Below are 26,114 nucleotides of genomic sequence, written 5' to 3'. Positions count from 1 at the left end.
ATGAAGTTCCTCCATTTTGTGGACAATGACACCTTTCAGGAGTCCACTCACCCTGTTTCAAAACTAAAAAAGATTTGGGAAGTTTATGAGATGGTGGTGGACAACTTCCACACAACTTATATTCCAGAGAGGGACACATCGGTGGACGAGAGCCTGATGGCCTACAAGGGGCGGCTGGGCTGGCTCCAGTACATCACTTCCAAGTGGGCCCGCTTTGGGATCATGTCCTACACCCTCTGTGAGTCTTCAACCGGGTACATATGGAACACTGTGCTGTACACCGGCAAGGGAAGTGGTGACCTCTTCAGTGCTGTCCCTTTGGAGCCACTACTGGACAAAGGCTACTGCGTCAGCACTGACAACTTTTATAGCTCCCCGGAACTTTTATAGCTCCTCGGAACTTTTTGAGTTGCTGATAAAACATCGGACTGATGCCTACGGCACCGTTAGGTAGAACCGGCGGGAGATGCCAACAGCTTTTGCGAAGCAGAAGTTGAAAGCTGGGGACATAGCTGCTTGGCAGAAGGGGAAGGTGCTGGCTTTCCGCTGGCTAGATAAAAAAGACATATCCCTGCTCTCCACAGTCCACAAAACTTCCACTGCCCCCACCCGAACGAGAGGAGGAAAAGAGGTTGAGAAACCGCAAGTCGTGGTGGACTGATGATGGGTGGAGTGGACAGAGCGGACCAGGCGGTGACCTTCTACCCCGCAGTCCGCAAGCAACAACAAAAAATATTATAAAAAATACACCTCCTGGAGCAGAGTCTGTTCAGGCAGCGCAGTGAAAGGCCAATTACACACGCGGACTACATATGGAGGATGTGCGAGTGTATCTGCTTGAGGTACCAGACAGCAGCAGATGTCAGAACGGGGCGCTGGGCCTCCTAAATTGTTAATCCGGAGCGACTCACTGGTCGCCACTTCCTGGGATACATACCGGTACCCCCCACTCCCAAAAAGTCCACACCGTGAAGGACATGTGTGGTTTGCTGCTCCAAGGCCGACGACTAGGGCAAAAATGTCAGGAAGGAGTCACACATTTACTGCCCTGACTGTAATGTTGGACTCTGTGCAGTTCCCTGCTTTAAAATATATCATACACGAGAGGTGTACTAGATATACAGTACATGTACATAGTGTATACAAATCTGCTGCCTTGTACAGTTTTCCTATTTTTTTCAGATTAAATTCAATTATTTCATCAAATTTGTGTTCTAGTCTTTTATTTATATGCATAATGTATGCCAAGCCTTTATTCTGACATATTTTGGTGAGTTAAGACTTTAGAATTAGGAAGCCCAAAATTCTTGAATTCCAGACAGAATTGTACCGCCAGGTAGGTTAAAGCCCTTTTTACTTTAATTCCCTCTCCCCCCTCTAAATTGTTCCTGGACAGCGACCGGTTGAAAGTCCTACAAGGCATAGCACTGTTGCAGGAATTCGATTGTGCGGCCATCTGAGGGACAGTGAAGTGACAAAGCTGTCACTTCTACATCGCTGTTTACATTAAATTACCCCCATTACTATGATCAGAAGCCTGCCAGCCGTGATCGTGGGCTGGCAGGCTTATTGCTGTGGCTGTCTCTCCCCCCCTGCAGGGAACTGCACTTGAGCGAGCCTTCGTTGCCTGCAAATCTCGCACATCGCGACTCGAAATGACGCAATCCTGAGTTAGGCGGACCCAGGAGAGCCACTCTGCTGCCGCAATTCTGAGTGAGGCAGTCTCAGAGTGGTTAAATTGCTGCTATTCTTACACTCTTAAAGGGACTCCGAGCTCAAAATAAAAACGAAATCGGTAAAGCCCCAGGAAAGCCCCAGGTGAGTACCAATTTCGTTTTTATTTTGAGCTCGGAGACCCTTTAATGGCAGAGGCCTCAAATCTGCTACAGTCGGTCATTAAGTGACTGGAGTTCAAATTCACTAAAGGGGGCAGAGCCACAAAAAAACAGTCAGATTTATTTGCTGGATAAACTGCTTCCATTCACACAATTTTGATGCCAGGAACCTGAAAATTTACAAACTTGGTCATTGAGTGACTGTGGGCCATATGCAATTCACTTTTCCTCCTGGGTTTTCTCCGAGGAGATAATTTTACATCTTCGATTTATATTACATTTTTAGCACTTTGCAATGGAAAAAGTACCAAAAAGTAGGTGAAAAAGTACTGTCATAATGATTTGGAGTATTTGTTTGCTTGCTGGTAGTGTTAAAGGCATTTTATTTATAAGTTATGAAAATATTACCTGGGAGAAAAATCGGGTGAAAAAGTGAATTGCATATGGGCCTGTGTGTCACGTTTACAAAAAGTGGGCAGAGACAAATAGAATTTTCACTGGGAAAATGTAACATGAAGCCATTCTTACACTGTTAATGGCAGGGTTCTCAAACTCTGCACAGTTGGTCACTGGGTAACTGGAATTAAAGGGAACCTTAACTGAGAGGGATATGGATGTTTCCTTTTAAACAATACTAGTTGCCTGGCAGTCTTGCTGATCTCTTTAGCTGTAGTAGTGGCTGAATCACACACCCGAAACAAGCATGCAGCTAATCCAGTCTGACTTCAGTCAGAGCACCTGATCTGCATGCTTGTTCAGGGGCTGTGGCTAAAAGTATTCGAGACACAGGATCAGCAGGGGAGTCAGGCAACTGGTATTATTTTAAAAGGAAAAATCCATATCCTTCTCAGTTTAGGTTCCCTTTAATATTCAGAAAAGTGGGTGAAGCCTATAAAAAACTCACCTATAAAAATTCACCTTTTCATTTTCAAGGGAAATATTTAAATTGCTGCCATTTTTGCAATGTTAATTGCACAAGCCTCAAACCTGGTACAGTTAGTCATTAGGTGACTGGGGTTCAAATTCAGAAAAGGGGGTGGAGCCACAAACAGCCAATCAGATTTGTTTCATTTCAATGGGAAAATACAATTTGTTGATGTCAAGGACCCCAAAGCTCACAAACTTGGTCATTGAGCGTTTGTGTGTTAGGGTTAGAAAAAGTGGGCAGAGCCCACACCTGCCAAGTATATACCCGGGCAATGCAGGGTCATCAGCTAGTACTCAATAAAATTGGTATCTTTGAAGCAGCCCTGTATCAGCTACAATTTGTCATCTGACCTTTTTCAATGTTGGTAGTACAATACATCTAAAGTGCTGCCCATAATTATTCATTACCCCTCGCAAATTTTGACTTAAAGTTACTTTTATTTAACTAGCAAGTAATTTTTTGACAGGAAATTACATAGGTGTCTCCCAAAAGATAAGACAGCGTACAAGAGGCATTATTGTGGGGAAAAAAAAAACATTTGTCAGCTTTTATTTACATTTGAGCAAAAAAACGTCCAGTCCAAAATTATTCAAACCCTTCACAAACTGTCACAGTCTGTGGGAAAATTAAAAGTACCATACCGTTCCAAATAGTCCAAGCTGTTCTAAGGCATCCTAATTACACTGATTAATTGGGAACAGCTGTTCTAATCAACTCAATAGGTGAGAAACAGCAGCTCTCTGCAGTTGGTTTGTGGACAGTCATGGATAAGACAAAGGATCTCAGTGAGGACCTGCGGCTGCACACCGTAGCTGCTCACAAGTCAGGAAAGGGCTACAAGGCCATTTCTAAATGTTTTCAAGTTCCAGTGGCTACAGTGAAAAGTATTATTAAAAAATACAAGATGTTCCGCACTGTGGAAAATCCAGAAGACGTGGTCGGAAGCCACACCTGTTTGTTATCTGTGAAGTTCCATAACATAGAAACTAAATGTATGCTCCTGACAATTTCTAGTAGATGTAATCATTTGGTCAAGACCATTTTCTTCATTTAAGCATTACAGTTGATATGAATATTGCTATAAGGCAAAAATTACCTTATCTCCCACTGTAAATTTAGTTCCATTGGAATTGTTAGAAAGAATCCTCTCAAAACATTTTAGATGCTTGGGTAGATCTTTTTCATAATTCTCCTTCCCCTTTTCAGTTTTCTGTAAAAAGAAAAAAAAGTATTTAAAGCCTATCTACAGACAAAAATCGACTGTATTTTTTGGACTATATAAAGGTGGCCATACATGGTACAATAAAAACGTTTGATTATCCTGTTTATTCGATCTAAATGATCGAATCGAATGAAAGTTGAAAATATTTTTTTTGCGATCAAGAAATTCGAATGATTATCCCGTTTTCTCGAGAAAAATCTGATCGGACATGCTGGAAAAATCTTTATATTCGATCCAACGGAATAATCGAACTAAATTATCCAATCGAATTTTTTTTTTAAATTGTACCATGTATGGCCACCTTTAGACTCACTTTTTCTCCCCCAAAAGTGTGGGAAAAAAGTCACTGCGTCTCACAGTCCAAATGCAGGGAGTTCCTGATTTGTGAACGCCTGCCTGCCAATATGAACCTTCAACCCGCCAAAATGCTGGGGACTCCCTGACCTGTGCCCATGCAGAGGAGGACACAGGGGGACAAATGGAGGACACAGAGGAACACAAAGGGGCATAGAGGAGAACAAAAGGGGGGCATAAAGGGACATAGAGGACACATGGCGACACAGTGGGACAGAGAAGGACACAGGGAGGCACAAGATGTACAAGGGGGCATGAGGTGTAAAGGGGGCAAAACTCACACAATACCCCTTCACCATGGATGCACCAGGTTTAGTATATATTTTTTCCCCTGGTTTTTAGCCTTTAAATCTAGGTGTGTCTTATGTTCAGGAGCGTCTTATAGTCCAAAAAATACGGTAAATATACCATATTATAGCTACTAGATCAGATGACATCTGTTTGTATAAAATAAAAACTCCAGCCTTAAAAAAACTTGATCACATGCAGAAAATGATATATTTAGCATCGTTTTTTTTTTGTTTGTTTTTTTTTTAGTACAGGGGGCTTTTTGATTCCTTTTGATCCCTTGAAAACTCCTAGTGGTTCCAGGTCACCATGAGCTTGCTGAATCCCCCTTCATACTTGTTGCCCAAGTCCTACCTTATAGAGTCGTGCACTGATGAGAGAACCAACCAGTCCAAAACAGCTGTATGCACACTGGATTAGGCATAGTTAAACACAAGTATATTTGGATGTGTAGCTGGCTTTTACTGATATAAAGGGATGATTTCATATTCAATGGAGATGCATCATGTAAGCGCATCATGTATGTCCAGCGCTGCGTAATATGTTGGCGCTTTATAAATACAATAAATAAATAAATAAATGTAAGATCTTTCTTGCTCACAAGAAGCTGAATAATTGCAAATTTGTATTTAGCATAGCTTTTCAAGTAAGGGTTTTTTTTCAGTTCCGTTTGGATCCTTAAAAACCCCTAGTGGTTCTAGTACTCTGTATGCAGAAGCATCTAAGTTCTGTTGGATTCATCTGTGAGGTGGGCTGCTGCAGCTTGATCCTTTTGTAAGGCAATAGGATCCATTTACATCTGTATAATCAGAACAATGAGTGGAACTGAAAGCTGTGTGGTACCCAATAATTCCAGGTCCCGATTGCCGATAAAGCGGATGCAAACAGAATCACTGGAAGCCCATGAGAAAGGACAGTGTCCATTCTCACTAGGCTGGTTGCTGTACATGTTTCGCCATTACTACTCACCTTTCTTCTGTCACCTCAGTTCCACTGCCAGTGCCACTACTGGTACCGCCGTTTGGGTCAACTGCAGTGAAGTAGCTTCAATATGCACATTGGAGCCCTGACAGAAGCATAGGGATGATCATTAGATTGCAACACACCAATGGGAATCCTCTCTCCCTTGGGAAGACTCTCATTTATTCACTAAGTGGTGGACCAATTAGAATCCTCTCTGGTTGAGGGAAGATGCCCATGGGTTTGTCGCAATCCAATAGGGAGCCCCATATGCTTCTACCAGGGCTCCAATCTGCAAACTGGCGCTTCTCCCCTGCAGTGGACCTGAGCTGTGGAGTAGTGTTGGGCGAACAGTGTTCGCCACTGTTCGGGTTCTGCAGAACATCACCCTGTTCGGGTGATGTTCGAGTTCGGCCGAACACCTGACGGTGCTCGGCCAAACCGTTCGGCCACATGGCCGAACTAAGAGCGCATGGCCGAACGTTCCCCGAACGTTCGGCTAGCGCTGTGATTGGCCGAACGGGTCACGTGGTTCGGGCCCGAACGCGCTCTGATTGGCCGAACGGTCACGTGGTTCGGGTAAATAAATACCCGAACCACGTCATATCTCCGCCATTTGTCTGTGGGTTTAGCTTTGGGTAGGCAGGCAGGGTAGTTCGCTCTCCAGCCACGCTAGCCAGGGTCCCCCCCAGTCATTGTGTGTCGCTGCTGGGAATAGTAGTACACCGCTCGCTCAGCCACACTATATATATAGCATTGTTTACTGCCACTGTGTACCTCGCTCAGCCACGCTATATATAGCATTGTGTTTTCTGACACTCTGTGTACACGGCTTAGCCTGACTATATAGCATTGTGTGTACTGCCACTGTGCACCTCGCTCAGCCACGCTATATATAGCATTGTGTTTACTGCCACTCTGTGTACACGGCTCAGCCAGACTATATAGCATTGTGTGTACTGCCACTGTGTACCTCGCTCAGCCACGCTATATATAGCATTGTGTTTTCTGACACTCTGTGTACACGGCTTAGCCAGACTATATAGCATTGTGTGTACTGCCACTGTGTACCTCGCTCAGCCATGCTATATATAGCATTGTGTTTACTGCCACTCTGTGTACACGGCTCAGCCAGACTATATAGCATTGTGTGTACTGCCACTGTGTACCTCGCTCAGCCACGCTATATATAGCATTGTGTTTTCTGACACTCTGTGTACACGGCTTAGCCTGACTATATAGCATTGTGTGTACTGCCACTGTGCACCTCGCTCAGCCACGCTATATATAGCATTGTGTTTTCTGACACTCTGTGTACACGGCTTAGCCTGACTATATAGCATTGTGTGTACTGCCACTGTGCACCTCGCTCAGCCACGCTATATATAGCATTGTGTTTACTGCCACTCTGTGTACACCGCTCAGCCAGACTATATACCATTGATTACTGACACTCTGTGTACACCGCTCAGCCAGACTATATACCATTGTTTACTGCCACTCTGTGTACACCGCTCAGCCAGACTATATAGCATTGTTTACTGACACTCTGTGTACACTGCTCAGCCAGACTCTGATTCTGATTCTGTTTACTGTTTACTGCCACTCTGATTCTGCTGGGAACAGTAGTACACCGCTCGCTCAGCCAGACTATATAGCATTGTGTTTACTGCCACTCTGTGTACACCGCTCAGCCACACTATATAGCATTGCGTACTCTGCCAGTCAGTGTGTATATTGCTGGGATCAGTAATACTCCACTCACCGTCAACCACTATATGAGCTCAACATGAGTTCCCCAGAGACCTCCGCTGTGAGCAGCACTCCCAACAACAGCAACAGCCAACGCCCCACGCAAGCTATAACATCCACCCCAGCAGCCAGTGGTCAGCAGCAGCCCTCCCCGGAGGAGAACGTTGTGTCCATCGGTCCGTCGCCAGAGCGATCAATGAGGGCTGCCATTGAGGAGATGATGGGGCCTGATGTGGAGGAGGAGGTCTGGCTCAGGCCAGCATCCCAAGTTAATGTTGAGGACGATGAGGGGTCTGTGTCTGGGGATGTTGGGGTGGCAGAGGTGGTGGGTGGGTCAGACTCAGGAGAAGAGTTGTATGATGAGGATGATGATCGGGACCATCTGTATGTGCCTCAGAGTCCGACCCCGGAAAACATGTTGTATCGTGTGTTTAGGTACTAAAATCTGCGTTCCCTCCCAGTAGTGTTGGGCGAACAGTGTTTGCCACTGTTCGGGTTCTGCAGAACATCACCCTGTTCGGGGTGACTATATAGCAGACTATATAGCATTGTGTTTAATGCCACTCTGTGTACACGGCTCAGCCACACTATATAGCATTGTGTTTACTTCCACTCTGTGTCTGCTGGGAACAGTAGTACACCGCTCACCCGCCACTGTATAGCATTGTGCTCTGTGTCGCTGCTGACAATAGTGGTACACCGCTCACCCACCACTGTATAGCATTTCTGTACTGCCACTGTACTGCTGCCAGTCAGCGTGTACTTTAAGGATAAGTGAAATGAGGAAGAAATCCGGTGAAAGAGGGAGGGGCAAGGGAAGAGGTGTTTCCCCTGACGGTTCACGTACAGGCCACAGGGGAGCACCCAAGAAAACCCACTCAATACCGCCCATGTTGTCCAGGACAACAACCCTCACAGATCCAAAAGAACAGGACCAGATAATTACTTGGATGACCTCTCAAGCGTCCAGCAGTGGGTTAAGCAGCACCAGCACATCACGCACGAGGTCCGAGTCCTCAGCCAGTTAAAGTCTGGGCTTTCTTTGAAGACTGCACTGAGGATGTTACCATGGCGATTTGCAAGGTGTGCAAGACCCGCCTGAGCAGGGGGAAAAGTATTAACAACCTCTCCACCACCAGCATGAGCCGCCACATTCTATCCAAACATCCCACTCTGTGGGCAAACGCGGCAGGACAGGGTACCACCAGCAACACTGCCTCCCTTGGGTTCACCAGACTCACCACCAGACCCTCCTCAGCAGCAGCAGTAGCCCAGCCATTGCGTGGTTCACAACATTCACAAACATCAGACGATGCTGACACTGTCACTTTCCGGACTAGTGCTCTTGAGGTCTCCCAGTGTTCATCAAACACAACAACCAACAGCCCTTCGGTGTGCAGCCCTACGGTTGAGTTGTCTGTCTCTGAGATGTTTGAGCGCAAGAGGAAATTGCCAGCAAATGACCCCCGGGCCGTGGCAGTAACAGCCAGCCAGCATAGCCAAGCTTCTGGCCTGCGAAATGCTGCCATATCGAGTGGTGGAGACAAACAGCTTCAAGGGCATGATGTCAGTGGCCATCCCACGTTACGTGGTTCCCAGCCGCTACCACTTTGCGCGCTCTGCAGTGCCTGAGTTGCATGAGCACGTGGTCAGCTAAATAACCCGTAGCTTGAAGAATGCCGTTGCCTGCAAGGTTCACCTCACCACTGACACCTGGACGAGTGCGTTCGGCCAGGGTCGATACATCTCCCTTACCGCGCACTGGGTGAACCTTGTGGAGCCTGGCAGCGATTCATTACCTGCTACGGCGCGGGTGTTGCCCACGCCGCAAACAGCTGCACCGCCGTCCCTCCCACTGGATAACAACAGCAGCACCTACCTCTCTGACTCCTTCTCCTCCAACGCATCTCAAAGCTGTACCTCATCCGGAAATGCAAACCCAGCACCAGCAGCAGTAGGATCGTGGAAGCAGTGCAGCACAGCTGTTGGCATGCGTCAGCAAGCGTTGCTGAAGCTGATCTGCCTTGGGGATAAGCAGCACACAGGGGAGGAAATTTGGAGGGGAATAAAGGAACAGACGGATTTGTGGCTGGCACCGTTGGACCTGAAACCGGGCATGAAGCTAGACACCTGGCACGAACTGGCAATGTACGCAATAGAGGTGCTGGCTTGCCCGGCAGCCAGCGTTATGTCGGAACGCTGTTTCAGTGCTGCCGGAGGCATCGTCACAGATCGGCGTATCCGCCTCTCCACAGAAAATGCAGACCGTCTGACTCAAATTAAAATGAATCAATCCTGGATTGGAAACGACTACGCAACACTCCAGGACCCCAACCAAGTAACATGACCGATGAACATCTGGGATGGTTTAGCGTTTCCGGTCCCTGTTTATTGAACCTCTCATCTGTATTACATTTATGACTGCATGGCGGCAAAAAGCATTGCTGCTATATCCGCACGCTTTTTGTCCTCATGCAAGGCCTGGGTTGTTGTGTCTCACAAAGCGTGGCCTTCTCCTCCTGCGCCTCCTCCTGTTCCATCACGTGTGCTGCTGCTGCTGCTGGGTTAGCGTTGCCGGTCCCTGTTTATGGAACCTCTTATCTTTATTACATTTATGACTGCATGGCGGTACAAAGCATGCTATCCGCACGCTTTTTGTCCTCATGCAAGGCTTGGGTTGTTGTGTCTCACAAAGCGTGGCCTTCTCCTCCTGCGCCTCCTCCTGTTCCATCACGTGTGCTGATGCTGCTGCTGCTGCTGGGTTAGCGTTGCCGGTCCCTGTTTATGGAACCTCTTATCTTTATTACATTTATGACTGCATGGCGGTACAAAGCATGCTATCCGCACGCTTTTTGTCCTCATGCAAGGCCTGGGTTGTTGTGTCTCACAAAGCGTGGCCTTCTCCTCCTGCGCCTCCTCCTGTTCCATAACGTGTGCTGCTGCTGCTGCTGCTGGGTTAGCGTTGCCGGTCCCTGTTTATCGAACCTCTTATCTTTATTACATTTATGACTGCATGGTGGTACAAAGCATGCTATCCGCACGCTTCTTGTCCTCATGCAAGGCCTGGGTTGTTGTGTCTCAAAGCGTGGCCTTCTCCTCCTGCGCCACCCTCCTCCTGTTCCATCACGTGTGCTGCTGCTGGGTTAGCATTACCGGTCCCTTTTCCTGGAACCTCTTATATGTATTACATTTATGACTGCATGCCGACAAAACGCATGTTACCTGTGCAAAGAAAACAGACATTTCCCGCATTTAAAAGACAGTTTTCCCTTTGAAACTTTAAAATCGATTTTCTCAAAAACTATAAGCTCTTTTTGCTAATTTTTTTTTCCTCTTGTACCCACTCCCAAGGTGCACATACCCTGTAAATTTGGGGTATGTAGCATGTAAGGAGGCTTTACAAAGCACAAAAGTTCGGGTCCCCATTGACTTCCATTATGTTCGGAGTTCGGGTCGAACACCCGAACATCGCGGCCATGTTCGGCCTGTTCGGCCCGAACTCGAACATCTAGATGTTCGCCCAACACTACTGTGGAGCATAGTGGTGGAAATGAATGTGATGCCAGAAGATGAACTGGACAGGTAGCAATGCAAGCGGACCAGATGCAAAACGGTGAGTATGTTAACTGTGCTTGGACATCGCAATGGACCGCAGCACATCTTGAGCATCCGATACAATGTGTACCCAGCCTAAATCTCTTTTAATATTGCAGCGTAAACAAAGAATAGTCTATGGAATACAAAGTGGCAGTTGTCTGTCTTCCTTGTATGATTCTTTTAGGGCTCATTCTCAATAGGCGTGCTTTAGTCCTGGAACCCACTTGAGCGTTTAGGGAACGATTCAAAATGCTAGCGATTTCCCTAAATGCTCAGTTAATGTTAATGGATGGGCCAAATTCCACTGGAGCAATTGCGATGAGAAAAATCGCTATCGCAGGACATGCAGCATTTTGATGGTTTTAGCGTTTGTTTCTGCAATGTAAAGTATATAAATGCTGGCATAATCGCTCATGAATCGCTACTCATAGCGATTGAGTGCAATTTCAAATTAATGTAAACTGTAAAAAAAATTATGATACATTGAAAGGACCAATAAGAATTAAAATCGCTAATCGCAAATCATTACACAATCGCTAGCTAAAAGCTTACACTTTTTAAAACCGCCACCAAGATTGCCAGAATACACTAAAGAAATAGCTTACAAAATGCTTATTAAGAACGCTAGTGATTGCAATAGCGATTTACGATTTGTAGTGGCCTGAAGCTAGCTCATCACATGCATTTTTCCAAATATGTAAATTGTTGCTCTGTGTCTTCAATAATGTGACCTGATTACCGCTGATGCACCAATACAGTGCATAATGCGTGTGTGCGTGTGTGTGCGTGTGTGTGCGTGTGTGTGCGTATTCTGATAAAACATTGTCCTGCACCCTCGCATATCTCAGTTGATCCAGCAGAAGACAAAAAAACCTTACTAGGAAAACATTCCTTCCTGACTCCATATATCAAACGGATAGAAATCGAATACTTCGTATGAAACATGTTTTTTTTTCCCCCAGTATAGTTATTTTTACGGTATATAGTACTAACACATTTTTTTGCTGTACTTTACAGTCCCTTTTACAGTATATGGTCAATGTATTTATGGATAGTCCAGAAATCTTGGTTTGGGGGAAGGGGAGTAAATTCACCGAGAAGACCCATGAAAACATGATGAAACATACAAACTTTATGCAGAGTCTGTTTTGCCATTCAAATCTAAGTTTGTAGCATGGCAAGAGCTTTTATTTCAAATAAGAATGTCAACTGGAGCACCTGTAAAGGCTGATGAAATAAAAAAGTAAAGTAGTGGCAAAGCAAGCCTGGAATTAGAAAAATTAAGGGAACATGTCATGTGTACTTTAACAACTTTAGTACCACAGTTTTTTTTCCCCTTGAAAACAAGAACAATTTTTACATCACGCTCCTCCCATTTATTCACCAATAACTTTACCACAACTTATTACACTGAAATGATATATATATTATTTTTTGTGGGACAGACTAGGCTTTCTTTGGGCAGTACTTTTTGCTAAGAATTATTTTATTTTATATGCATTTTGCAGGGAAGAAGAAAAAAAATGAAAAAATTCACTATTTCTCAGCTTTCAGCCATTGTAGCTTAAAAATAAAAAGTGCTATTGATAAAGAAACAAACACATTTAAATTGTGTCTCTAGTACAATAGTACAATGTATGGTGATAATATTTTATTTGGAAATAAAGGTGTCTTTTTTTCATTCAGTGTTTTTTTTTTTTTTTTTTTTTTTTTTTAATATTATATTGATAGTTACAAGCCTTTACTTACAAAAGCAACATTAATATACCCTCATGACATACATATTAAAAAGTCCCTAAGGTAGCTTTTTATGTAGTTTTTTTAACAAGTATTTTATTTTGGTGACTATGGGATATGGGTGGTATTTTTCTATGTGAAAGTGTATTTACATAGTTACATAGTTACTTTGGTTGAAAAAAGACATACGTCCATCGAGTTCAACCAGTACAAAGTACAACACCAGCCTGCTCCCTCACATATCCCTGTTGATCCAGAGGAAGGCGAAAAAACCCTTACAAGGTAAAAATTCCTTCCCGACTCCAGATGGCAATCAGATAAAATCCCTGGATCAACATCATTGGCATTACCTAGTAATTGTAGCCATGGATGTCATTCAACGCAAGGAAAGCATCTAAGCCCCCTTTAAATGCAGGTATAGAGTTTGCCATAACGACTTCCTGTGGCAATGCATTCCACATCTTAATCACTCTTACTGTAAAGAACCCTTTCCTAAATAAATGGCTAAAACGTTTTTCCTCCATGCGCAGATCATGTCCTCTAGTCCTTTGAGAAGGCCTAGGGACAAAAAGCTCATCCGCCAAGCTATTATATTGCCCTCTGATGTATTTATACATGTTAATTAGATCTCCTCTAAGGCGTCTTTTCTCTAGACTAAATAAACCCAGTTTATCTAACCTTTCTTGGTAAGTGAGACCTTCCATCCCACGTATCAATTTTGTTGCTCGTCTCTGCACCTGCTCTAGAACTGCAATATCTTTTTTGTAATGTGGTGCCCAGAACTGAATTCCATATTCCAGATGTGGCCTTACTAGAGAGTTAAACAGGGGCAATATTATGCTAGCATCTCGAGTTTTTATTTCCCTTTTAATGCATCCCAAAATTTTGTTAGCTTTAGCTGCAGCGGCTTGGCATTGAGTACGATTATTTAACTTGTTGTCGATGAGTACTCCTAAGTCCTTCTCCAAGTTTGATGTCCCCAACTGTATCCCATTTATTTTGTATGGTGTTAGACCATTGGTACGACCAAAATGCATGACTTTACATTTGTCAACATTGAATTTCATCTGCCATGTATGTGCCCATATAGCCATCCTATCCAGATCCTGTTGCAATATAACACTATCTTCCTTAGAGTTGATGATTCTGCACAATTTTGTATCATCTGCAAAAATAGCAACATTGCTCACTACTGTATCCACTAGGTCATTAATAAATAAATTGAAGAGCACTGGACCCAGTACAGACCCCTGTGGGACCCCACTGCTAACAGTCTCCCATTTTGAGTATGATCCATTGACCACAACTCTTTGTTTTCTGTCCATTAGCCAGTTCCCTATCCAAGCACACAGACTCTTCCCCAGTCCTTGCATCCTCATCTTTTGCACCAGACTTTTGTGGGGAACAGTGTCGAAGGCCTTAGCAAAGTCTAAGTATATCACATCTACAGCATTCCCAATATCCATATTAGCATTCACTACCTCATAAAAGCTGAGCATGTTAGTCAAACAGGACCTGTCTTTAGTAAACCCATGTTGATGCTGAGAAATAAGATTATTTTCTACTATGAAGTCATGTATAGTATCTCTTAGTAACCCCTCAAATAGTTTGCATACAACTGATGTTAAGCTTACAGGTCTATAATTTCCTGGATCTGATTTTTTGCCCTTCTTAAATAATGGGAAAACGTGGGCTGTACGCCAATCCACTGGGACTCTGCCAGTTGCAAGAGAGTCACAAAAGATAAGATAAAGGGGTTTATCTATAACTGAACTTAATTCCCTTAGGACCCGAGGATGCATGCCATCCGGGCCAGGTGCCTTGTCTATTTTTAATTTATTTAGTCTTGCCTTTACTTCTTCCTGCGTTAAGTATTTAATATTACAGTTAGAAGATTGAGACTCTTCCGCCTCTGTAATTTGCAACAGTGCTGTTTCCTTTGTAAAGACAGAAGCAAAGAAAGCATTTAATAACTCTGCCTTACCTTGGTCATCCACCATTGAGTTTCCACCTTCATCCTTTAGGAGTCCTATACAGTCAACCTTTCTTTTTTTAGAGTTGATGTACTTGTAAAACTTTTTTGGGTTAGATTTGATATCCCTAGCGATTTGATTTTCAGCTTCGATCTTTGCTAGCCTAATTTCTTTTTTACAATTTTTATTGCACTCCTTGTAATTGCTGAGTGCAGCCTCGGACCCCTCCTGTTTTAGGACCTTATAGGCATTCTTTTTCCTCTTCATTTTATCTCTAACCTTTCTATTCATCCATAGAGGCCTTTTTTTATTCCTAGACATTTTGTTTCCATATGGGATATACATACTACAATATTGATTGAGAATACGTTTAAAAGCTTGCCATTTCCCTTCCGTGTCCTCCCCTTGTAGTACATTATCCCAGTTCACCAAACTTAGTGCCTGCCTAATTTGATTGAACTTTGCTTTTCTAAAATTCATAGTTTTAGTGGTCCCGCTGCCCCGTGGCCTATCAGTCACCAGATCAAACGTTATCATGTTGTGATCACTATTTCCCAAATGTTCTTGAACCTGCACATTTGATACATTATCTGGTCTATTCGAAATGATCAGATCCAGTAACGCATTCCCCCTAGTTGGTTCCGTTACCATTTGAGTCAAGTAATTGTCCTGTAGTGCTGCCAGAAATCTGCTGCTTTTACCAGAATGGGTAGCCTCAATACCCCAGTCAATGTCTGGAAAGTTAAAGTCGCCCATAACTATGACCTCATTTTTACTTGCCGCTTTTTCAATTTGCTGTAGTAATTGCAGTTCTGCAGCTTCATTAATATGAGGTGGTCTGTAGCATACCCCAATAAGCAATTGGCAACTTTTATTTCCACCATGAATATTTACCCAAACGGACTCCACATCTTCGCAATCTTCCTCCATCTCATCGTTGAGGACAGCTGTAAAAGAATTCTTAACAAAGAGACAAACCCCTCCACCTTTTTTCCCTGTTCTATCCCTCCTGAACACATTGTATCCTTTTAAATTGGCTATCCAGTCATGACTTTCATCCATCCATGTCTCGGTTATTCCCACAATGTCATAGCCTTTGTCATTCAGAATGAACTCTAGTTCATCTATTTTATTTGCAAGGCTCCGAGCATTGGTTATCATGCACTTTATATTTTTACCACCACATTTACCAATTTTGTTTACCTGAAATGGGCTACTTGAAGTTTTACCAACCTCCTTAATCTTTACACTGTCCCCACCCCCCTCTCCACCCCCCATAATGTTAGGCTCCTACTGTCTTTTTACCTTATCTTGTCTATATGTTGAGACTTTATCCTCCCGCCTCCCCCCAGATCCTAGTTTAAAATCTCCTCCAACCGTTTAGCCATCTTCTCCCCCAATGCAGCTGCACCCTCCCCATTAAGGTGCAGCCCGTCCCTGCTGTAGAACCTGTAGCCGACTGCAAAGTCTGCCCAGTTCTCCAGGAACCCAAACCCTTCCTTCCTACACCAATTTCTCAGCCACTTATTTAACTCCCTAAGCTCCCTCTGTCTCTCAGATGTAGCACGTGGCACTGGCAGTATTTCAGAGAACACCACCTTGGAGGTCCTTGCTTTAAGTTTATCTCCAAGTACCTGAAAATCATTTTTGAGGACCTTCCATCTCCCACTAACTTTGTCATTGGTGCCAATGTGTACCATGACAGCCGGGTTTTTTTGTTTTTCTTTTTGGTCACAAGATGGTGATACACTAACTTCTGTGTTCTAAATAGAACATGGAATCAAGTGTATACACCATGTTTATGTTTTTTTTTTCTTTTTAAATCAGAGCCTACCCTGCTCCTGGAAGTATTGATTCATCACAGGCACAGTGATCGGGGTAGGTGACAGCTGGTACCTATTCCCCAACCACTGAAGGACAGGAATGCGACAAGGAGACATGCAACGATTAGTATGCATATCTACGCCCCTGAGCCTGAAGTGAAGTATACAGGGGTGTAGATATGCATAGCAAGGAAGCTGAAGTGGTTAAACATGTAACTATTTAAAGAGGAATATTAAAGATTCACAAGTAGTTATATGGACATGAATTGATGTTTGATATGACACGGAGTTGTGCTGAGTCTTTTGGCTCATACTCACGGGCTACAATTGTCGCCACAACACGCGGCGCGCGCGTGTTGCGGCGACAGGTCACCCGTGAGTATGCAGCGTTGCACAGGTGCGCACCCCGAACTGTCGCTCGTCGGTGAAGTCGCCAGGCGATTGAACCGCTCAATCGCCTGGCGACAGTCGCCGCCGCAACTCCGCCGCAACTGTCACTAGTCCGCGTGAGTACGCGGACTAGCAACAGCAACAAGATAGGTTAAAGATTGGGCTTCCGGCGGGGGGAGGAGCAACAGCGACAGCTTCCGCCGCATCAGTTGCCAGGTCCCTCCGCCGTGTGTATGCGGAGGGACCTGGCGTCGAGCTGTCGCCGGCCTGTCGCGCACACGCTCACGCGTGCTGGCGACAGGCCAAAACAGTTGCCCGTGAGTATGGGCCATTAAACACAGTATCAATATAACCCCTTGACCCCTAATGAACTTGCTGGTAGAGAGGGTTATGGTGTAAGACAAGACACAGAACATTTATATTGTGCTTTTCTCCTGGCAGACTGAAAGCGCCAGAGCTGCAGCCACTAGCAGACGCTTTATAGGCAGTTGCAGTGTTAGGGAGTCTTGTCCAAGGTCTCCTACTGAATAGGTGCTGGCTTATTGAACAGGAAAAGCCAATAATTGAACCCTGGTTAGGGTGCCACATCGAAGAGAACAGTGGAAGTTAACATTCAGTAACCTCCATAATAATAATGCAGCAAGAGGGAACATCCCACCCGCCCTCCCTATTTAACCTCCTTAGCGGTAACCCCAAGTCAGGCCTGGGGCGGAAAACCACAGATCAGAGCGGAAACCGCAAGCCTGACTTGTGGTAGCTATCAAGAGGTTAATGCAGAGCATAGCTGCAGCAGACTTTGTAACTCACCTGGCCTGGGATCCAGACACTGGCAGCCATTCTCCTTCCGGTCCTCAGAGGCTCTGGATCCCTATGGTGAGATGGCCATCTGCCATGATGGCGACAGCCAGTACAATATTACTATAGGGTTACAGCGCCACCCGGATGACAAAAAGAGAATTGTGCCGCTGGATCTCAGGGAGGTGAATAAGTGCAGGGGCTGCTGTAGGCTTCCTTGGTACGATTTTTTTTTTATTTGCTTCTAGGGTCAGTAAATGGTGGCATACAGATACTGTCCTCGTGATTTACAAAGAAGGGAGTCCAAAAGCCAAAGAGTGGTGTTTGGCAGTCTGTAATAGTCCAGTTATTAGACATCGGTGAACTAAGATCTGCTCAGAGATACTGACGCAAATGTAATGGCAGCTGTGACAACAATGGAGGGAAATCATTGGACAGCTGAGGAAGCAGGGGATGATTCATCTTGTTTATTTAGGGATGTCTACCACCATAAAAGAAAACAAAATAGATTGAAGGATTGACGTAGCCTAGAAAATCAAATGCCATGCACCCTGAATGCTTCTGAATTTAAGGTAGAAAATGGCATAATTTTGATAACAAGTTTCTTTCCCTAGCTAAGATCACCTTTGATCTTTGCCAATCAAACCATTTATTGGCAGGATACTTGATTCAAAGATCAGACCTACTAGTGTGGATATAGTGAATATACTTAACCCAAAAAACATTCATTATAACATAACAACTGGTTTTATAATATACCGTACATACCAATTCAAAGAAGACAAAACGGAAAAATTTCTGTCTCAAGTCCTCCACTCCATCATTTACCATGTCAACGAGGGCAATTTCCCTATCATTGCTTCCAGCAACACCTACGAAATTAATACAAAATATGCATTAAATAATACTGCTAGAAAATATATGATATCCTTTTAACCATATGATCTTTAGAGGCTACCACTGGAACTGGTCAATTGGTAGCATGAGTACTTTCACTACAGATCAGAAATCTTCACTAGGTAAAGTGATCTACGGGTTGAATAGGTAAAGGTGGATTATTTATGAAGGTGTACAATGCAATACAATAACATTTGTAAAGTTCTTTTCTCCCAAAGGACTCAAAACGCATAGCTATGTTTCAGATCTATACAGGATTGTTGGCTGGACTGTGTTACAGAGGAAATAGTCAGGTGTTCACAAATGCCAAACTAAACAAGTGGTTTAAAGGGAACCTTAACTGTGGGCCTCAAAAAAAATTCACTTACCAGGGGCTTTCCCAAGCCTCCTGCAGCCGTCCTGTGCCCGCGCCGGTCCTTCGGTGCCCTCCGGTGCCCTCCGGTCTCCCTCTGCGGCTAAGTTTTGTTTTCGGCCGACTGCCAGTCGTCCTCGGGCAAAGCGCCCTCTTCTTCCGCATTCCCCATCGTAAAGAGCCGTAAAGCGCGTCCGCATGACGCAAGACGCGTCATGCGGGACGTGCTTTATGGCTCTTTACAGGGGGGAATGCGGAAGAAGAGGACGTGTGCCCGTGGACGGCTGGCAGTCGGCCGAAAACGAAACTTAGCCGTGGAGGGAGACCGGAGGGCACCGAAGGACCGGCGCGGGCACAGGACGGATGTAGGAGGCTGGGGAAAGCCCCGGGTAAGTGAATTTTCTTTTTGGGCCCACAGTTAAGGTTCCCTTTAAGTTTGGGCTGAAATGCTCCCAAGGATGGAGATGTCCTGATTGGGTGTGGCAGGAAGTTTCAAAGTGGGCAGCATGACAGAAAAATCTGTCTCCAAAGGTTCTGAGGTGGACTCTGGGGGTGACCAAGTTCTTAAATCCCTTTGATCTAAAATTGTAGGGGTTGATGCAATCTCAATAAGTCTTTCAGGTATCCAGGGCCCACATTGTACAAGGGTTTGATTGTCAATGAGACAATCTTAAACAGAATTCTCCATTTTATCGGTAGTCAGTGGAGTGAACGAAGGGTTTGTGTTATGTGGCAATGGCGGGGTTGGCTTGTTAACAGCCTTGCAGGGGCATTTTGAACTATTTGCAGGTGGTATAGGTCTTTGTTTGGAAAGCCTTTATAGAGAACGCTGTAGTAGTCCAGCCTTGATGTGATGAAGGCATTAACTACGGTTGTAAGATCTGCTGGAGGTATTCGATGCTTTATTTTTGCAATGTTCCTGTCAGGATCTGTGCCTTTGTTATCCTGCTGGTGGCAGCACTGGGGAACTTTGGTGTGGATGTCTGCTGTCTACCAGCAGATGGCTCTCATCTTGCTGGGAGCTGTGCAGTTCCCCAGCTCACCAGCAGATGGAACTGTGAGGAAATTCCGGCCAGTCATCTGATGTATTTGCTACATACTTAACCTCCTGAGCGGTATGGACGAGCTCAGCTCGTCCATCACCGCCGGAGGCTGCCGCTCAGGCCCTGCTGGGCCGATTTTTATCAAATAAAGTGCAGCACACGCAGCCGGCACTTTGCCAGCCGCGTGTGCTGCCTGATCGCCGCCGCTCTGCGGCGATTCGCCGCGAGCGGCGATTCGCCGCGAGCGGCGGCGAAAGAGGGCCCCCCTAGCCGCCTGAGCCCTGCGCAGCCGGAACAAAAAGTTCCGGCCAGCGCTAAGGGCTGGATCGGAGGCGGCTGACGTCAGGACGTTGGCTGACGTCGATGACGTCACTCCGCTCGTCGCTATGGCGACGATATAAGCAAAACAAGGAAGGCCGCTCATTGCGGCCTTCCTTGTTTATTCTGGGCGCCGGAGGCGATCGGAAGATCGCCTCCGGAACGCCCTCTAGTGGGCTTTCATGCAGCCAACTTTCAGTTGGCTGCATGAAATAGTTTTTTTTTAATTTAAAAAAAACCCTCCCGCAGCCACCCTGGCGATTTAATCAGAACGCCAGGGTGGTTAAAAAGACACTGAAGTGAAAAAAAATTATGATATAATTATTTGTATGTGTAGTACAGCTAAGAAATAAAACATTAGAAGCAGAGACATAAGTCTAATATTGTTTCCAGTACAGGAAGAGTTAAGAAACTCCAGTTGTTATCTATGCAAAAGAGCCATTGAGCTCCATGACTTTCAAAGTCGCAGAGAGCTCTGTCTTCTGAATCTTATTATCTCAAGTGTCAGTCACTGCCATGGCAGTCATTATGGTGCACCACTCAGAATTCACACCAGCGTGTGTATGGACCTTTAGGGCTGGTTCAGGCGGATGTCTCAATCACCTGCCCAGAGTCTCGTCCAAATGCTTTTCTGCAACCGTGAAGAAAAGCATTTGTCGACATTCAGAGGCAATTCCCAACGATCTTCATTTTTCATCCCACAGGGGGACACAGGCGCTAAAGGACCCCAGAACAACAAGATCCTGCTGCTTCCAGACAGTGAAAAAAAATAAAGATCAAAATGCTGCTTTTGCATAAATGGGGTAAATGACGTGCAAGTGTGCGTGTGAACTGGCCATTAGTTGTTGTACCACACAAGAGAGATGGTATTTATTTCTGCATATGTAGATTTATTTCTTCATCCATAATGGAGGAGGATTTTTCTATTTGTGATTAAAAAGTTGAAATTTTAATTTAATTTTTTGGCATGATTTTGTTTTGAACCTTTTATTATACTCAAAATGGATACTAGACCCTTGCTTGATGGATTTTAGTGAGTTGCAAGCAAAAATTTCACGAAAATTAATTGAACCACCTTTTGCACAGAAATCCTGCAGAAATTGAATGCTAGGGAGGTTAAGTATGGCAGTGTCTGTCCCAATTACCTTCCATCTCCTTTCCCTCCCTTTGTGCATAATAATAATAATAATCATAATAATAATAATAATAATAATAATAGTAATAATAAACATGGACATTGTGCTTAGATTGACATTTATACTTTTATGCATCAGAGCCTACTGCAGTGAAGGCCTATTGGGCCATAATGGCAGGATAGGCTTAAAAGATCTAAAAGAGACATTATCTCTGTGTAGAGATGGCCGGACCGGTTCGAACGTGAACTTGTTCGTGCAAACAACGTAAGTTCGTGTTTGCGTCAAAATGCAAACTTTATGCAAGTTCCACCCGCCCCCTATACTACATCATTGGCTAAACTTTGACCCTCTACATCACAGTCAGCAGACACATGGCAGCCAATCAGGCTGCAAGGCTGCACTCCCTCCTGGAGCCCCCTATATAAGGCAGCAGCATTGGCCATTTTCTCACTCTATGTGCTGCTGTATTTAGTGAGACATTGGAGAGATAGGGAAAGCGATAGTTAGGAGGTCTGTTAGCTTTCTCCTTGCTGATATTTGTTGCTGAAAAGCACCAACAAAACAGCTCTTTTGAGAGCTAATGTTCTTGTGATGTGTTTTTTTTTTGTGTGTGTGTGGCTCACTGACAGTGCATATACAGCCCTGTCTGTCGCAGCTGGCCCTTGCTAATTGCTATACTGTGCCAGGCCCAGCACATTCAGTGCCTAGTGTGACTGCTGCACGCTGTACCAGTCCGTGCATACCTTTCACTGCATCCGTGTGACTGCACACTGTATTATACCAGTCAGTGCATACCTTTCACTGCATCTGTGTGACTGCACACTGTATTATACCAGCCATTGGATACCTTTCACTGCATATGTGTGACTGCACAATGTATTATACCGGTCAGTACATACCTTTCACTGCATCTGTGTGACTGCACAATGTATTATACCAGTCAGTGCATACCTTTCACTTCATCTGTGTGACTGCACACTGTATTATACCAGTCTGTGCATACCTTTCACTGCATCTGTGTGACTGCACACTGTATTATACCAGTCAGTGCATACCTTTCACTGCATCTGTGTGACTGCACACTGTATTATACCAGTCAGTTCATACCTTTCACTGCATCTGTCTGACTGCACACTGTATTATACCAGTCAGTGCATACCTTTCACTGCATCTGTGTAGCTGCACACTGTATTATACCAGTCAGTGCATACCTTTCACTGCATCTGTGTGACTTCACACTGTATTGGTCCAGTCAGTGAATACCTTTCACTGCATCTGTGACTGCACATCGTATTATACCAGTCAGTGCTTGCCTTTCACTTCATCTCCCCCCCCCCCCCCTAATATAAACAAAATAACAGGCAGAGGCAGATCCAGAGACAGGCCACCTGGCAGGTCTGTTCGAGGTCGTGGTGTCGTGATTTTCTGCGGCCCTCGACCAAAGTACAGTTTTCATAAGGCACATACCATTAACCCCCAAGATTGTCAGGACATCCTCTTCCTCAGCTTCCGCACGGAAACGTGACATATCTTCCTGCTCTGATTCTAGCACCCTACTTAACACTCAGCCGGCAGCCACCAGCACCACAGCCGCTCCACATCAGATGTCGCAGGAGTTATTCACGCAAGTTTATGGGGAATTAACTGATTCACAACCATTATTGTTACAAGATGAAGGTGCTGAGGATGTTATACCACCTCATATGTCTGAGTTAGGCATCACTATGGGCGTAAGGTGTGAGGATGATGAAGTACCTGTTGTTGGTGCAGTTTTGGAGGTGTCTGATACAAGCGAAGCTGTGGAGGATGATTATGATGATGATGATGATGATGATCCTGCCATGAATGTCACGTGGGTTCCCAATAGACAAGATGAACAGGGGGACAGTTCAGAGGGGGAGTCAGAGAGGAGTAGGAGGAGACAAGTTGCTGTAAGAAGCAGGGGGAGCTTGTCATCAGAAACAGCTTGTGGCAGTGTCTGGCGGCATGTATTGCCACCTATGGACAGCCAGCAAACATACCCTTCAAGGTCAGCTGCTGTCGCCACCACCAAAATGCCGTCATCCCAGAGGTCACCGGTGTGGACATTTTTTTGTGTGTCTGCCATCTGTACTCTCTGCCACCAAAAATTGAGTCGTGGAAAGAGCAAGACCTGCCTAGGGACAACTGCCTTATGAAGGCACATGATAAACAAGAACAAACAGCAATGGCAAGACCACCTGAGGAAAAGCAGCACACAAACGCCAAGCCACCCTCCGCCTCCTCTTCCTCCTTCAGATGCAGCATCTTCAGATGCTTTATCCCTTGCACCTTCACAGCCACCCTCCTCCACTCCGCCTCTCACCTTGAGCGGTTCCTGCTCCTCTGCCCACAGCAGCCAGGTGTCCATTAAGGAAATCTTTGAGCGGAAGAAGCCAATGTCTGCCAGTCATCCCCTTGCCCGGCGTCTGACAACTGGCTTAGCGGAACTGTTAGTTAGGCCTTCTGAAAATGTGTGGCGATTGGGACACCGCAGTGGAAGATACCAGGCCACAATTTTTTTCTAAAAAGGCGATACTAAAACTGTATTGTGATGTTGTCATCTCTGGCACACAGCGTTGGGTCAAGGGTCCATCTGACCACAGATGCCTGGTCTGCAAAGCACGGTCAGGGCAGGTACATTACTTATACAGCCCATTGGGTCAACTTGGTGACCGCTGGCAAGCAGGGAGTACGTGGCTGTGCAGCGGACCTAGTTGTGACACCTCCGCGGCTTGCAGGCAGGCCTGCTGCCACCTCCTCTCCTTCACCTCCTCTCCTCCTGCTACATCCTCTTCGCTGTCATCGTCCTCCTCCTCCTCAGCTGAGTGGCAGTGCTACTCCACTGGTGCTGCGATCTCCTCCCCAACTACACACCCCCAGCTCCCCAGGGCCTATGCTGCATGCCAGTGTCACGCCATCTTGGACATGTCTTGCCTCCAAGCCGAGAGTCACACTGGAGCAGCTCTCCTGGCTGCTCTGAACAAACAGGTGGATCAGTGGGTGACCCCGCACCAACTGGAGATCGGTAACATGGTTTGTGACAACGGCAGCAATCTCATTTCGGCTTTGAATTTGGGAAAGTTGACACATGTACCCTGCATGGCACATGTGCTGAATTCAGAGATTTGTGTGTAATTACCCAGGCTTACAGGACGTCCTGAAGCAGTTCAGGAAGGTGTGTGAGCATTTCAGGCGGTCCTACACAGCCATGGCACGCTTGGCCGATATTCAGCAGAGAAACAACTTGCCGGTGAGGTGCTTGATTTGCGATAGCCCCGTCCCGCTGGGATTCAACGCTCCTCATGTTTGACCACCTGCTACAACAGTAGAATGCCGTCAACGAGTATCTGTACAGCTACGGTCATAGGTCAGGCTCTGGAGAGCTGGGCATTTTCTGGCTTAAGTACTGGGCACTCATGTGTAATGCCTGCAGGCTCATGCGTCTGCTTGAGGAGGTGAAAAACCTGGTGAGTTGCAGTGAAGGCACCATCAGCGACCTGATCCCATATGGTATCGTTCGTGGCTGGGGGAGGAGGAGAACTTACCTGACATCACTGAGGAAGAGCAAGAGGAGATGACTAGTAGGTCAGCATCCAACTTTGTGCAGATGAGGTCTTTCATGCTGTCCAGCCTGTTGATGGACCCCCGTATGGGGGAATGACCTGTACTTGGTGGCAATGCTACGAGACTCTCGGTATAAGCACAAAGTGGCGGAGATGTTACCAAATAAACACAAGTCTGAAAGGATGCAACACTTGAAACACCATTTGGCAAGTTTGCTTTACAGTGCGTTTAAAGGACAACTGTAGGGAGAGGTATAAGGAGGCTGCCATATTTATTCCTCTTTAAGCAATACCAGTTTCCTGGCAGCCCTGCTAATGTCTTTGGATGCATTAGTGTCTGAATAACACCAGAAACAAGCATGCAGCTAATCTTGTCAGTTCCGACATTAATGTCGGAAACACCTGATATGCTGCATGCCTGTTCAGGGTCTATGGCTAAAACTATTAGAGACAGAGGATCAGCAGGACAGCCAGGCAACTGGTATTGCACAAAAGGGAAAAAAACATGGCAGCCTCCCTACAGTTGTCCTTTAAGGGTGATGGCACAGCACAATGGAATAAAGGTGCCACTGGCAGTAATCCTCCTCCTCCTCCCATGTCCACGCAGGCAAGGACAGGAGGCTCTAGCGATCTCATGGTGATGACGGACATGTGGACATTCTTTAGTCCAACGCCTCGTCTTAGCCCTTCTGGATCCACCCTCCAGCAACACCTCGACCGGCAGGTAGCCGACTACCTGGCCTTAAGTGCGGATATAGACACTCTGAGCAGCGATGAACCCCTGGACTTCTGGGTGTGCAGCAGGGGCGTAACTAGAAATCACTGGGCCCCCCTGCAAAACTTTGGATGGGCCCCCCTCCCCCCGCATACGGAATAGGGACTGTCTACAAATGTTTGCCTGCAAAACTTTGTATGATTCGTTATTAGTTGCTGAGTAGATGCAGTCATTAGAATATGTGTGCAGAGATCAGAAAGTTGTTTCTCTCCATGCCCTTAGTTGTCAGTCTCTCAGGACAGGGCCCCCTGTGGCTTCTGGGCCCCCCTGCGGCTGCATCCCTTGCAGGGTCTATTGTGACGCCCCTGGTGTGCAGGCTTCCCCTGTGGTGTGGCCAGAGCTGTCACAATTTGCC

The 26,114-nt window shown here is 45.6% G+C and overlaps 1 protein-coding gene across 1 annotated transcript in view; it reads right to left on the bottom strand.

Annotated features, from left to right (window-relative positions):
* The window catches only part of LOC137536021 (glutathione S-transferase P 1-like), a 158,945-nt gene that overhangs the window by 31,520 nt on the left and 101,311 nt on the right, over positions 1-26,114 (bottom strand). Inside the window, exons 5-6 of the mRNA XM_068257959.1 lie at positions 18,423-18,526; positions 3,860-3,973 (exon numbers count right to left, since the gene is read on the bottom strand). Of these exons, the coding sequence (XP_068114060.1) occupies positions 3,860-3,973; positions 18,423-18,526 (218 nt within the window). The remainder of the gene's footprint in view (positions 1-3,859; positions 3,974-18,422; positions 18,527-26,114) is intronic.

This window comes from Hyperolius riggenbachi, chromosome 10 (genome assembly GCF_040937935.1).
Source record: "Hyperolius riggenbachi isolate aHypRig1 chromosome 10, aHypRig1.pri, whole genome shotgun sequence".
Lineage (NCBI taxonomy): Eukaryota > Metazoa > Chordata > Amphibia > Anura > Hyperoliidae > Hyperolius > Hyperolius riggenbachi.
Note: the sequence above shows the minus strand (reverse complement) of the source record. Positions and strands in the feature narration are given on the sequence as shown.